The sequence below is a fragment of the Saccopteryx bilineata genome, chromosome 3 (genome assembly GCF_036850765.1).
Source record: "Saccopteryx bilineata isolate mSacBil1 chromosome 3, mSacBil1_pri_phased_curated, whole genome shotgun sequence".
Taxonomy (NCBI): Eukaryota; Metazoa; Chordata; class Mammalia; order Chiroptera; family Emballonuridae; genus Saccopteryx; species Saccopteryx bilineata.
Genome location: NC_089492.1, coordinates 210042236 through 210054522, shown reverse-complemented (window position 1 = coordinate 210054522; position 12287 = coordinate 210042236). Strand labels below are relative to the sequence as shown.

At 42.3% G+C, this 12287-nt stretch overlaps 1 protein-coding gene across 1 annotated transcript in view; it reads right to left on the bottom strand.

Moving 5' to 3' along the window:
* LOC136330982 (guanylate-binding protein 1-like) overlaps nucleotides 1-12287 on the bottom strand; it is a 36100-nt gene that overhangs the window by 16673 nt on the left and 7140 nt on the right. Inside the window, exons 2-6 of the mRNA XM_066268716.1 lie at nucleotides 11865-11970; nucleotides 9384-9592; nucleotides 6212-6339; nucleotides 4865-4974; nucleotides 4247-4443 (exon numbers count right to left, since the gene is read on the bottom strand). Of these exons, the coding sequence (XP_066124813.1) occupies nucleotides 4247-4443; nucleotides 4865-4974; nucleotides 6212-6339; nucleotides 9384-9573 (625 nt within the window). The 5' untranslated portion in view covers nucleotides 9574-9592; nucleotides 11865-11970. The remainder of the gene's footprint in view (nucleotides 1-4246; nucleotides 4444-4864; nucleotides 4975-6211; nucleotides 6340-9383; nucleotides 9593-11864; nucleotides 11971-12287) is intronic.

Genomic DNA, 12287 nt, shown 5'->3' with positions numbered 1-12287 from the left:
ATTGTTAGCCCATTTGTTATTTAATAACATGCTATTTTGTTTCCAAGTGTTTGAGTATTTTTCAGTTTTTCTGTTGTGGTTGATTTGTAGTTTCAATATATTGTTATCAGAGAAAATGCTTGATTTGATTTCAATCTTCTTAAATTTGTTGAGACTGCTTTTGTGCCCTAACATGTGGTCTCTCTTAAAGAATGTACCATGCACACTTGAAAAGAATGTTTATTCTGCTGCTTTAGGGTGAAAGGTTTTGAAGATATCTATTAAATCCAGTTGATCTAGTGTGTCCTTTAAGTCTGCTATTTCTTTGTCTATTTTCCTTCTTGAGGATCTATCTAGTAATGTTAGTGGGGTATTGAAATCCCCTGCTATTATAGTATTACTGTTGATCTCGCCCTTTATATCCATCAAAGTCTGCTTTATATATTTAGGTGCTCCTATATTATGTGTGTAGATATTTATAATGATTATATTTTCCTGTTGGATTGCTCCCTTTATCACTATGTAGTGTCCTTCTTTATTCTTACTATAGCTTTTGTTTTAAAGTCCATTTTGTCTGATATAAGTATTGCTACCCCAGCTTTTTTTTCATTTTCATTTGCATGAAATAATTTTTTTCATCCTTTTACCTTCAGTCTATGTGCATCTTTTGTTTTGAGGTGTGTCTCTTGTAGACAGCATACATAAGGGTCCTGTTTTTTTATCCACGCAGCTACTCTGTATCTTTTGATTGGATCAATTTTCTGTTTATATTTAAGGTTATTACTGATATGTAGTTGTTTATTGCCATTTTATTCTTTAAAGCTGTATTCCTCTTTTGCTATATTCTTTTCCCCCTTTGATCTGTTTACAACAGGCTCCTTAGCATTTCTTGCAGCATTGGTTTGGTTGTAGTGAATTCCTTGAGTTTTTTTTGTCTGGGAAGCTTTTTATTTTTCCTTCAATTTTAAATGATAGCCTTGCTGGATAAAGTAGTCTTGATTGTAGGTTCTTGTTCTGCATTACTTTGAATATTTCTTGCCATTCCCTTCTGGCCTCAAGTGTTTCTGTTGAGAAGTCAGATGTCATCCTTATGGATTCTCCTTTGTAGGTGATAGCCTTTTTTTCTATAGCAGCCTTTAATATTTTCTCTTTATCAGTTAGCTTTGGTATTTTAATTATGATGTGTCTTGGTGTAGATTTCTTTGGGTTTCTCTTTAATGGAGTTCTCTGTGCTTTTTGAACATGTGAGACTTTTTGCTGCCTCAATTTAGGAAAGTTTTCAGCTATGATTTGATTGAACAAAGTTTCAATCCCTTGTTCTTTCTCTTCTTCAGGAACCCCTATGATGCAGATATCATTTCTCTTCATATTGTCACAGAGCTCTCTTAGAGTTCCTCAGACTTTTTGAGTCCTTTTTCTTTTTTCTGCTCTCCTTCTGTGCCTTCATTTATTTTGTCCTCTCACTCTCTGATTCAATCTTCAGCTTCATCAATCCTGCTTTTTTTTTTTATTTTTTATTTTTTTGTATTTTTCTGAAGCTAGAAACGGGGAGAGACAGACAGACTCCCGCATGCGCCTGACCGGGATCCACCTGGCATGCCCACCAGGGGCGACACTCTGCCTCTCCAGGGTGTCGCTCTGCCGCAACCAGAGCCACTCTAGCGCCTGGGGCAGAGGCCAAGGAGCCATCCCCAGCACCCAGGCCATCTTTGCTCCAATGGAGCCTTGGCTGTGGGAGGAAACGAGAGAGACAGAGAGGAAGAAGGAGGGGGGGTGGAGAAGCAAATGGGTGCTTCTCCTATGTGCCCTGGCCGGGAATTGAACCCAGGTCCCCAATCCTGCTTTTTTTTTTTTTTTTTTCCATTTTCCTGAAGCTGGAAACAGGGAGAGACAGTCAGACAGACTCCCGCATGCGCCTGACTGGGATCCACCCGGCACGCCCACCAGGGGCCACGCTCTGCCCACCAGGGGGCGATGCTCTGCCCATCCTGTGCGTCGCCATATTGCGACCAGAGCCACTCTAGCGCCTTAGGCAGAGGCCACAGAGCCATCCCCAGGCCCGGGCCATCTTTGCTCCAATGGAGCCTTGGCTGCGGGAGGGGAAGAGAGAGACAGAGAGGAAAGCGCGGCGGAGGGGTGGAGAAGCAAATGGGCGCTTCTCCTGTGTGCCCTGGCCGGGAATCGAACCCGGGTCCTCCGCACGCTAGGCTGACGCTCTACCACTGAGCCAACCGGCCAGGTCCCCCAATCCTGCTTTTAATTCTTTCCATTGTGGTCTTCAATTCTGATATTGTATTTGTTATTTCTGACTGATTCTTTTTTATTATTTCAATTTCTTTTTTAATAGTTGCTATCTCTTTATTTAGGTGTCCATAATGAACATCTATTGTTGTTATAAGCTCTTTAAACATCCTAACAATCATTATTTTAAACTCTGCATCTGGTAATTTGGTTATGTCTGACTCATTCAGGTTTTTCTCTGGGGATTTCTCTTGATTCATTTGGGTTGCATTTCTCTGCCTGCCCATTTTGTCTGTGTATAAGAAGGGTTTGGCCACTGAAGTCCAATGCGTGTTGCTTCTGTGTTCCCTAGATGTGGTCAGCAGGCCCACCACCCCCTCTGTCACTGCTGCCTAGGGCATTGGGGTATGGACCTTGCTGGTGTCGGCCTGCTGCAGCTTCACTGCAGTTTCTGCCTCTCCTCCATGGGAGGGGATGTGTTCACTTGCCTGGCTCTACAAACATCAGCCAGTCTCAGCCTTCGCTCTGCTCCCGTGGGTGGCGTTGCATGCTACACATGGGCCACAAGCCTCGGCACCAAGGTCAGGGGTGAGCACCTTTGCCAGCTGTGGGTCTCTGTTCCTGGGCTTCTTTCATTCCCACAGTCAGAGCCAGCTCGCGTGTCCGGCCGCAAGCCTGGCTCCATGGCCTGGCAGGGCTGCAGGCATGTGCTCAGCTGCAGATCTCTTCCTATTCCCTGGCTCCTGACTTTCCCCCTCAGGCAGGGTTGCTGGCGTGCCTGCAGCTGGGACGGACCGCTTTCAGCACCCCCTCCGCCCCCGCTGCGCTAGACTGATCTCACGCTGGGCCTCAAGGGTGGCCGGCCCAGCTTCCACCACCAACAACAGAACCACTCTTCCACATCCCACTGTCTCCTGCCCTCCAGCAAGCCCTCAGCATTGTGGGTGAGGGTGCTTCAGGACAGACCCTAACACTCCATATTGTAGTCCTGAAAGCTCCTTCCTTCTAAGCAGCTCTGCTCTGAATGCCACGGGAGAGCTTGTTTCGCTGGTGTCCTCCTTCCCTTTGCTGATATTATTGGTTGCAGGGGAAATATTCTCATCAGATTTGGGGAGTGACTCAGCCCAGGGGTTAGGGTTGCTGTCCCTAAAAGTGTTTCTCCCTGTGCTTCATAGATTACTCTCTCTTCCTGCTACTCCGGTCCTCTCCTCTCTTCCCATTCCCCAGAGCCCCGGGTGGGTGGTTGTGAAAGAGGGTTTCTGCGCCATCCCTTTAAGAAGAATCCTGGGTCTGAGAAATCTGTCTCTCACAAACAGTATCCTGACTTCTTTTGCAGCTAAATACTGTCCATATGCCTCTTCTAGGCTCTGGGGCAGCAGGCTGGGGCTTTGTTCCTGGGGCCCAGGTCCCTCCCCTCTCCGCTAAACTCTCTTCCTGCCATGTGAGTCTCTCCAGGCTGCCGTTCACTCCGGGGAGCTGGGCAGCCCTATCCACAATTCTGCTTTTCCTACCAGTCTCAATGTGGCTTCTTCAGTGTTCTTTAGTTGAAGAGTCCTCTTAATTTAGTTCAAAGTTGGTTTTTCCAGATGATGGTTCTTAAAATTAAGTTGTAATCCACTTTGATTCTGGGAGTTGTAAATTGGTACGTTCACCTACTCCATCACCATGTTGCCGCTGCCTAATGCACTGTTTGTGCTTTAATCTATTTTTTTAAGTAAATGCCCATTCTACTCCATAATCTTTGGTTAATTTTAGCATCACAAGCCTTAGGCAGGGAGCTAAAATTAATCTGACCATAGCACAGGGGAAGGTGAAAGACAAAGAAACTTTTTTTTTAGAACAGAGGAGAAGGTAATTCAAAATCAAATCTATCAATTCAGATAGTAAACAAGCATTGATTTTTAATAATAACCAGCTGAGAAGTGGAAAACTGTAAGTATAAGAAAGCTACATAGATAAATTTAAAAAAAAAAGTAAGTTTCTAGTGTCTTGACATTCCCAATGATCACTTCTCAGTCCCCTTTACCTTTCCTAAATTTGAGTGAATTCTGCAGGTACTCATCTGCTGAGATAGGTTGTCCATTTGCTTCCAATTTCAGGGAAAAATCCCTCAGCGTCCACACAAAATCTGGAAAGAAGCTCACAAAGTCAGCTGAGTCCTCAACCTTTTTTGCAGCAGGTGAAGAAGTTACTCTTATTCGATCTGTCAGCTCTGTCACATAGCTGAGTAATAAACTAAGGAAAAGTGGTGTAAAAGAACATTGCCCCTCATCCTATATTAGTCCCACATATTCAAAACCTTTGTTTTTAATCCCAGTGTCAATTCTTCAATAGGTACATAAGATCCTTCTTCTGCCCTTAAAGTATTTTAAGATTTATTTATTTATTTTAGAGAGGAGAGAGAGAGAAAGAGAGAGAGAGAAGGGGGAGGAGCATCAACTCCCATATGTGCTTTGACCTGGGAAACCCAGGATTTCGAACCAGAGACCTCAGCATTCTAGGTCAATGCTTTATCTACTGCGCCATCCCAGGTCAGGTGAATTATTTTTTATACTTCATGTTTTTGTGCTTGCTTCACCAGGACTCATACTCAGGCAGCTCTCCCCTCTGATTCTGATGCTCTACTGGACCACAAAAAGGATACTGCAGTTGGTCCATGGCCTGTTGGTTGATGGTCCCCACGCTATTGTACACAAAGGTGCTGCTCAGCAGTATTGCCAGGGCAAAGATCCAGGAGTCATTTTGATTGTCACCCTAGAAGTCAGAACACATTTGGATCAAGATTATGTTTCATTTTCAGGGCACTTTCCAGGTCAGCAGTAGTGAAAGGATGCTTATTTAATCTGGGTGGTGTTTTCTCTTTAGATTAATAACCTATAATAGAAAACCAAATCTCAATGAAAATGATTGTTAGTAGGATTTGAACTTTGAATAGTTTTCTGATGAGTATTTTTGGTTTACACTGATTCTCACTAGGTCCTCTTGTATTCATTGGCAGATCATTGCAAAACAAATTGTCAAGGTTGGTGTGTGTTCTAAAGCTTAAATGTAATTTTAAGTTAATTTTTTCTATGTTTTAACAGAAAAATCGACTTATTTAAGGGTAAGAATACTAATAGCTATTTTACTGAGCAATTATTATGCACCTAACGCTTTCCATTCTTATTAAATATTCAAAACAATGCTGTGAGGCAGATTGATTGTTTACGTCTCTTTTACCAATCAAAGTTGAGTTTAAAAGAAGTGAAATAATTTGCTAAGGCCACTGTGTTAATGACAGAGTTCAAATTTAAACAACAGTACAGAACTTCTGAACATAAATCCTTAACTGCACTTCTCTGCATAATAAAAGTCATGACATGGATTTTGTTCATACTGCCTTTACGCATCTGGTTTAACTGGCTTATAGCTTATTGTTAAGAATTAGAAAATTAACCCTGGCCGATTTGCTCAGTGGTAGAGCGTCAGCCTGGCGTGCAGAAATCCCGGGTTCGAATCCCGCCCATCTGCTTCTCCACCCCTCCCCCTCTCCTTCCTCTCTGTCTCTCTCTTCCCCTCCAGCAGCCGAGGCTCCATTGGAGCAAAGATGGCCCGGGCACTGGGGATGGTTCCTTGGCCTCTGCCCCAGGCACTGGAGTGGCTCTGGTTGCAACAGAGCAACGCCCCAGAGGGGCAGAGCGTCGCCCCCTGGTGGGCGTGCCAGGTGGATCCCGGTCGGGCGCATGCGGGAGTCTGTCTGACTGTTTCTCCCTGTTTCCAGCTTCAGAAAAATTAAAAAAAAAAATTAGAAAACTATCTATTGACCACCATGCTCTTCTTCTAGGATTCTGACTTGTGAATATTTTCCTGACCCTTGATTGCAAAACTTGGTCTCAAAGCATGTAAACAGAAATGAAAAAACATTACAGTTCAGTGCAAACTCTTATTTGAATAAAAATAAGAAAATCCAGAGATGAGGGGCTTGTCCCCAAATTGAATCTTCAGTACTTACCTTCTCTATATCCCCCAGGCCCTCAGTGTCAAGCAAAACTAGTGTGAGGTTTGGCTTCTTAGGATGAGGCACACACCACATCCAGATTCTCTTGGTGTGAGACTGCACCGTGGAGCCCAGAGAGAAGCCTGCAGGGGAAATGGAGATAAGAGGGAGTAGAGTTTTAATAGCACATGTGTCTGGAAATTGAGAGAAAAGTTAACATAATCAAGGGAAGGAGAGAGACCAAAACCACAACCAGTGTTAATCTTAATCTTATAATCAGAGAAATAGGGAAATTTAAATATCCATTACATGAAAATATTCAACACCTTTTTTTTATGATAAAAACAATCAACAAACTAGGACTAGAAGGTAACTAACTCAACATAATAAAAACCATACATGAAAACCTTCAGCCAAGATCACAATGGTGAATGACAGAAAGCTTTCCTCCTACAAAAATTCACCAACATATTTCAAAGAGCTAATGTAAAAGCTAAACTTGTAAAACTCCTAGAAAAAAAGCATAGGGGAAAAGCTTCATAATACTAGATTTGAAATAATTTCTTGGTTTTGACATCAAACACATAAGCAACAAATGTAAAATAGATAAATTGAATTTTACAATTAAAACTTTTTTTTTTTGAATTTTGAAGAGTTTTATTGAAGGACGAGATTTGTTAAATATGCCGGCCACATATGACTGACACGGGGCAATTGCAGACCCAAATCGTGCATGTGAGTATATTTCAGAGGCTGGTTATATGCCCTTTGACTACATACAGGTGGGGGTTATGACAGCATGACTCAATCATTAACAAGATTAACATTGAACAAGATTTACATTACATTAACAAAATTAACATTTGTTTAGGGGATTTACAGAAAACATTAAAACTTTCAAGGTAATACAAAGACATTCACAGATCATTTCAGTATCTATCTCTCCTCCACATTAATCTCAGGATTCCAGGAAGGGAGGGAGAGCTAAAATCAGTGTAGGGTGGTATGTTAATTCTGCCACCTATTGAAAAGGAACACAATTAAAACTTTTTTGATCAACAGAGTTTAATAGGTATCCTATGGGATGGGGAAAATATTTCTTATTCAGGAATCTTCTAAGTGATTGATATCCAGAATATATAAAGAAGTCCTACAGTGCAACCCCAGAAAACAAACCAATTAAAAAATGAGCAAAGGCTTCAAATAGACATTTCTCCAAAGAAAATATACAAATGCCAATATACACATAAAAAGATGATTCACCCTGGCCAGGTCGCTCAGTAGGTTAGACCATTATCTGTCTTAAGAGGCCAAGGTTGTGCATTTGATCTATGGTTAGGGCACATTTAAGAAACAAGCAATGAATGCATAGATAGGTAACAAGTTGATGTTTCTCTCTCCTCTCCCTTTAAAATCAATCATTAAAAAAATTAAAAAGATGATTAACATCACTAGTCATCAGGGAAATACAAATTGAAACCACAATGAGGTACTATTTCACACTGATTAGGATGACCACTATCAAAAAACAAAATAACAGGCCCTGGCCGGTTGGCTCAGTGGTAGAGCGTCAGCCTGGCGTGCAGAAGTCCCGGGTTTGATTCCCGGCCAGGGCACACAGGAGAAGCGCCCATCTGCTTCTCCACCCCTCCCCCTCTCCTTCCTCTCTGTCTCTCTCTTCTCCTCCCGCAGCCGAGGCTCCACTGGAACAAAAGATGGCCCGGGCGCTGGGGATGGCTCCTTGTCCTCTGCCCCAGGCGCTGGAGTGGCTCTGGTCGCAACAGAGCGACGCCCCGGAGGGGCAGAGCATCGCCCCCTGGTGGGCATGCCGGGTGGATCCCTGTCGAGCGCATGTGGGAGTCTGTCTGTCTCTCCCTGTTTCTAGCTTCAGAAAAATACAAAAAACAAAACAACAACAACAAAAAACCCCAAAATAACAGGTGTTAGAATGTGGAGAAATTAGAGTCCTGTGTATTTCTGGGAGAAATGTAAAATGCCACCATTACTGTGAAAAACGGTATGACGATTTCTCTTTTTTTTTAAAGTGAGATGAGGGGAGATAGACTCCCATATGCACCCCGACCAGGATCCACCTGGCAACCTCTGTCTAGGGCCAATTCTCCAATCAGTGGAGTTATCCTTAGTGCCTGAGGTGGACACTCGAACCAATCGAGCCACTGGCTGTGGGAGCAGAAGAGAAACTGTGGGGGGGAGGGGAGGGGAAGAGAAGCAGACAGTTGCTTTTCCTGTGTGCCTTGACCGGGAATCAAACCTGGGAGTTCCACACCCTGGGCCAACACTCTGTCCACTGAGCTAGCTGGCCAGAGTCACAATATGCTGATTTCTTTAAACAAAATTAAACATAAAGTTCTAGAAAAGGAATAAAAATGTATGCTTTTAAAAAGGGAAATAAAGGCAAAGTGGCAGGAGACAGTGAATTACTTCTTTCAGATCATAGTAAAGATAAGAGCATAAATGTAGCCTGAAAGTTAATTTCAATATTACTCCCCATCTCTAACTTTCTCTCCTTGCATCATCATTTTCCCAATAGAGTGCGAGCTCTACATTGATCAGGTGTCCCCAATTCGGCTTTCCTGTGAAGTGGGACACTCCTGCTTAACAGCAGGGCTGGCAGCCTCTTCGAGACTACTCTTGAGGCAGCTATGAGGATTCTACTTATTGGTATCGAGACTAACTGCCACTGGAGGAAAGACACGACTGACACACAAGTTAGTTGCAAGAATCACACAGACAGTTTATTACAGCCTGGGTACAGCTTAATAGGGCCCCATCAGCATGCTCCTCTTGGCTGTCCTTGGTCAGAGCGGTGTGGAGACAGTCCACGTTCAATGTTGGAGTTTGGATGGCTGACTGACTACTGTGGTTCAGGAGCCCCTTCTAAAAGACCTTTGCATGTAGCACCTCTTGCCATATGGTTATTGCAAATCACATAAACATCTGGCTATTGCCAGGGTTCACTCTTATTACTTCTTTGCACTCCTTGTTTGGCTGTTCGCCCAACACATAAATATTTTTAGTTTCACTTTGTATTCATTTCAACTATTTACAAATTTTCCCATCAGTATTTCCACAACTTATTTTCCTATATTTACTGTAACAACCATCCTCAGTGCTGAGAGTGTGGACAGACAGAAGGGACTCAGCAGAGCTTGCTGGTGTCACTCACCCTCCTTCTTCCCAGCCAGCTTGTTCATCAGGTAGGATTTGCCCGTGCGGTAGAGACCCACGATGGCCACCACCACAACAGGCTGTCTAATGGCAGACAGGATCTTCAGAGCTTCCTCATTAACTGTCAGTTGCCCTTTAGTGTTCTCAATGAGGCACACTGGGGCTGGCATGTGGCTCTCTAAGGCCATGTTCAGGGTGTCACTTTGTCTGCAAGTGAGGAGATGGGATGAATTAAAATTTCCAGACTAAGTAGATCAAGAACTTTCACAAGGTTATTTTGCATTCAGAGGTTGGAATCATAACATTCTGCAACATGGCCAAGAGTTTTGTGTCAACAGTGAGATAGACGAGGGGAAGATCTGCATCATTTCAGAAAGCTACAGAAGTGTAATCAAAGTAATCCATTCAAAAATATTGGTATCACAGTGACTTGTCAACATTAACCACTGTCATGAACAAAATTTGTAATGTATCATGGATAACTTTCTTTTTTGGATTCTCATTACAATTTATACACTAGATGTAAATGTAAAATAGAATAGGGTTTAGATGTTATTTTACATGCTGGTTATATGTAAGAAATTCAATATTGATATTTTATTCATTAATTCTATCATGAATAAAGACTTTTGTAAATAAATGTAACTCTTTATTTGTCATTCTGAAAGTGGAGCCAATATAACTTACATTTCTGAATTTTATAAAAATTCATAACTCTATGAAACACAGAAGTAGGGACCCTCCCAAAGCCTTGGTACGGGCTGTGTAAACAAGGGGCCCGACTCTCCAACTTCATTAGCTTCACAAAACATTTGCCTCTAGTTAAGTGGGGGTATGGCCTCATAGCTGCCCAAACTGAATGTTGCTGAAAACATGTTTGTGTGTATATGTGTATGTGTAAGGGAACAAAAGACTATGAAATGTGGATTAAAAGATTAGGAGAGCTGGAAAGGTGGGTTGTTCAATGAAAATATATTTTCATCCGTACATTTCTAGGTTTTCTGTTTTGTTCTGTTTATCCACACGGTAGAGGAGAAGGAAAAGCAGGAAGAGGAGAGGAAGGTGAGAGGGGAGGGAGAGAAGGAGGTAGACGAGGGGAGAAGGATGGAGAGAGAAAGGGGGAGGAAGAGCTGAAAGGAAAGAGAAAAAGAGAGAGGGAGAGAGAGAGAGAGCTGTCAGACAAAGAGGGGATGAGCCAAGGAATTCAGAGGCCGAGTTTCCAGAAAGCAAGAATAAAACTGCATGAGAACACTGAGAGGTCAGGTGAACAAAATGTTGGCGTTAGTGATGCGCCACATCAATTCTTCAAAGAGAAAATCTTTTAGTAAAGCAGTGGGGCCAAATTCTGCCTGTAGGGGTGAGAAGGGAGTTGGCACTAAGAACCTGGGCTATTTTTATTTTATTTTCCTTAAGATTTTTTATTTTTCAATTACAGTTGAAATTCAATATTATATTTCAATATAATTCAATATTATATTAGTTTCATGTGTACCCCATAGTGGTTAGACATTTATATAACTTGAGAAGTGAGCCCCCCCTACCCCATTGGTCTAGTATCCACCTGGCAGCATACATAATATTACATTTTTATCAACTACATTACCTATGCTATACTTTATATCTCTGGGACTGTTTTATAAAATTATTTTCAATATATTGATTTTAGAAAGAGAAGAAGGGAAAGAGAGACAGGAATATTAATCTGCTCTGATATGTGCCTTGACTAGGGATCAAAATAGCAACCTCTGAGCTTTGGGACTGTGCTGCAACCAAGGGAGCTATCTGCCCAGGGCCCCTGTGACTGTTTTGTAACTGCCAATTTGTACTTCTTAATCCTATCTCCTTTTCATTCATTCCCCAACCTTCTTCCCATCTGGCAACCAGAACCTGGGATACTTCTAAACCAAATTTAATTGGAAACAAAGTTCATATGTATGATTAAAAAGTGTGGTGTGTTCTTAATATTCTTCTTTCATTCTGGGTTTGAGTTTTTCTTTCTTGGTCTGTATCAGTGTCAGGGGGCTGTGTATACTGCATCTCATTTACTATGCTTTATTTCTCAGGAAAATAATGTATCTGTAGCTCTTTCAGTGCCTTAGCTGCAGTCAGATGCGAACTGAGCAAGTTCCATCAAAGACAGTGGTAATTTGTGTCCACAGCCAACACAGACAATGTTGGCAAAGAGGAAGATAGTCCTAATACCTTTTAAACTCTTAGTGTAGCCCCATGTCTGCTGGCGACTAATTCCATGCAAGCACAGCAGTGACACTAGGGATGCCCTACCGCCTGATAGTACCAATATTTCACCCAACCTCCTGTCAACCACTCGGTGCAGCTGAAAACCTGTCTTTATGTTGGTCGTTTTTTGGAAATCAAACTGACCCTTATAAATCCCTTCTCTCCCCTGCCCCAACCTTATCCTGGGCTCCATTTCTCAGGTGGAGGGAAAACTGCTTTGATGAGAATGTAAAGTTCTTACTTATTTTTTCTCCTCAGGTTAGGTTGGAGTGGTTTTGGTTACTTCTCTTCTACTGAATGTTGACTTTTAATTCACTCATCCAATGTCACAGAGCTTTCCAGATTTCCTAAACATTGTTTAATTAGAGATTAAGAATTATGAGTAATGTAAAACCGAAAGCAGAGTACAAAGCAATAAGAACAACCATAAAAGAAATTGCTGAGAGCTGGGCAGATGAAAGGGCACATGGGTTTCACATGTTTTTTCAACTGTTTAGTTTGATGAAAGCTCTACTCCTGGTGGGTATGGTCAACAAAATGAGGGTCCCTCTTCCCTCATCTTTCAAGCAGGTTAAGGTTTCTCACTGGGAAGAGCAGGCCACCAATATTTCTCATCTCATACACTGAGTTGCAGAGACTAAATTCTGGTTTGAGTGATTGGAGG